Source organism: Cephus cinctus, unplaced genomic scaffold (assembly GCF_000341935.2).
Source record: "Cephus cinctus unplaced genomic scaffold, Ccin1 Ccin1_scaffold1044, whole genome shotgun sequence".
NCBI lineage: Eukaryota > Metazoa > Arthropoda > Insecta > Hymenoptera > Cephidae > Cephus > Cephus cinctus.
In genome coordinates this window covers 768-3308 of record NW_014333575.1, presented here as the reverse complement: position 1 = coordinate 3308, position 2541 = coordinate 768, and the positions used below count along the sequence as shown (strand labels likewise).

Here is a 2541-nt window from a genome sequence, read left to right as displayed (position 1 = left end):
TATGTATATATATCTGTCATTGTTAAACACAAAACATTATAATATATCATACGTGGTGTGGATATTTTTACAACCAATTATCTAATTTTTAGGTAGTTATGTGAGTATTTTGTAATTTATATTTCTACACCTATTAATCTTCGTAATAAAGAGTTATTATTTAATGTTTATATTTTAGATTCAAAGATGAAGATTAATCCCTTAAATGTAGTGAATTTATTACTAGCGTATTTTCAAACTTTACAAATACCCAATAGTGTGACGAATTATAAAGAAATTGAGTTGTCAGAAAAATTGAAACAAATATTAATCGATGCAGCAAATGACTTCAATGAAGTTGATACGATTTTTGAGGATACTTTGGATTTTGAGGAAGAATATAAGGATTGTGATGGTGAAATAGTTGAGGATGAAGTTCAACATCATTTTCCTGATCCTGACGTTGCACCAACAAATCAGTGTACGAAAGATACTGAAGACATCAATTTTGATTACAAACAAAAAGCTGTAGAATATTGGAGAAGTGGGAAAAGAAAACTTAAGTATTGAAACAGCGTAAAGAAGATTCAGAAAAGTCTCATCAATCAGTCAGCTCAAACGTTGAGCTCACAATATTAATGAAGGTGGCACGTACCGAGAAAAAATTGCACGGATTTGTCAATACACACTTGATAATTTTAAAGCTGCTGTTGAAAGTGGTTTAATTATTCACGATCACGATATACGGAGATGGGCGTTACAAGCTCAAAAAGAAATTGGATCTGAAGATGTAAGATTTAAAGCTTCTAAAAATTGGTTAGCGAAATTCCAAAAGGCTCACAGAATAGTGTCTAGAAAAATAAATAAATTTATTACTAGGAAAACATTGGAAAATACTTTAGGCCTCCAAATGATGGCTGATATGTTTGTTGCTGATGTGAAATCTTCTATATCATCAATTGGAATTGAAAATTTATATAATTCAGATCAGAGTGGGTTCCAATTAGAAATGCATTCTGGAAGAACATTAGCAGTTGAAGGAGTTGCAAGTGCAATGAAGTCTTTATGTTTTAAGCACTTTTTTGAAGATAATCATTATTGTCAACACTTTGAAGAATAAAATACTGTGACTTACAATTAATTATAAAAAGAGAAGAAAAAGAAATAAATCTTATAAAAATAATTTTTAATCATAGTTTCATTAAAAAATATTAATAAATATTGAGTACATACCCTGGTTTATATGAAGAAAAAAAGCATAAAATATATAGTTTTTTCAAAATATAAAATAAGGGTTGCAACCCCTTGGGTCATTAACAAACCTCATATCTTCGACTTCTTATGACAAATATTTTCCACTTGGTTTTATTAAAAAATATCAATTAGAATCTGACATATGATACAAAACAATTTTCGGGGGTAAAATTTAGGGGTGGTTTTTATCCCTTTGAAAAATCCTGAAACACCCCAACTGAAATATTTGATGGAGTTAACGGAAACGCTTTTCTTTATTTTTTTGACCCCTTACCCCGGTTTTTATGCAGAAAAAAAGCATAAAAAATATAGTTTTTTCAAAATATAAAATAAGGGTTGCAACCCCTTGGGTCATTAACAAACCTCATATCTTCGACTTCTTATGACAAATATTTTCCACTTGGTTTTATTAAAAAATATCAATTAGAATCTGACATATGATACAAAACAATTTTCGGGGGTAAAATTTAGGGGTGGTTTTTATCCCTTTGAAAAATCCTGAAACACCCCAACTGAAATATTTGATGGAGTTAACGGAAACGCTTTTCTTTATTTTTTTGAGCGCATACCCCGGTTTTTATGCAGAAAAAGAGCATAAAAAATATAGTTTTTTCAAAATATAAAATAAGGGTTGCAACCCCTTGGGTCATTAACAAACCTCATATCTTCGACTTCTTATGACAAATATTTTCCACTTGGTTTTATTAAAAAATATTAATTAGAAGTCGAGATATGATGAAAAAACGATTTTCGGGGGTGAATTTCAGGGGTCGTTTTCACCCCTTTAAAGTGGATGTCAGCACAAAAAAAAAATACGTTTCTCTTATTTTGTCGAGTACTACAACATATCAAAAAATTATTGAAATCGGTGGGGTCGGGTTGGGGGGGTTTCCTTGTCAGTGCACTCGCGTAACTCACAAAACCACGATTTGCACGAAGTTACGTCGCTCACAAAAGTCAGTTAAACTCGTTTACCGTGTTGTTCCCTGGTCGCGTAATCCCAGAAAACTCAATCAACAGCCCACCGGCACTTTGTGCACTCGCGTACTCAACAAAGAAAATCAAACGTCTATCGCCGTCGCGTGTCCAAGCAAGATTCTCTCGATCTTCACGCGCTTTGTCTTCGCGTCAAGGATAGCACCCCCTCCCTTTAGGCTAATGGGCGGCGATTCGCCCTGCGGACGAATCCTTCAACCCAGCGCCTTCGCCACGCGCCAGTTTCGAATCTGTCATTGCGACAATTAATAAATTTCATCTCTTGTAGACAATTCATACAGCTCGGTCCTACGAAGAGTAACATTCATTCTT

The 2541-nt window shown here is 33.4% G+C and overlaps 1 protein-coding gene across 2 annotated transcripts; it reads left to right on the top strand.

The window, feature by feature from the left end:
• Window positions 1-19: 19 nt before the first annotated feature.
• On the top strand, window positions 20-953 carry LOC107271871. Of its 2 annotated transcripts, none has more exons than XM_015748391.2 (2): window positions 20-100; window positions 179-953. In XM_015748391.2, the coding sequence occupies exon 2, from the start codon at window positions 187-189 to the stop codon at window positions 547-549; it is 363 nt and encodes a 120-aa protein (XP_015603877.1). In that variant the 5' UTR covers window positions 20-100; window positions 179-186; the 3' UTR covers window positions 550-953. The 2 variants fall into 2 exon arrangements, with proteins under 2 accessions (XP_015603877.1, XP_015603878.1); XM_015748392.2 differs by having other exon boundaries at window positions 64-92.
• The last annotated feature ends 1588 nt before the right edge of the window (window positions 954-2541 follow it).

Coding starts and splice junctions, on each gene's coding strand:
- LOC107271871 (XM_015748391.2), top strand. CDS start 187: ATGAAGATTAATCCCTTAAATGTAGTGAATTTATTACTAGCGTATTTT.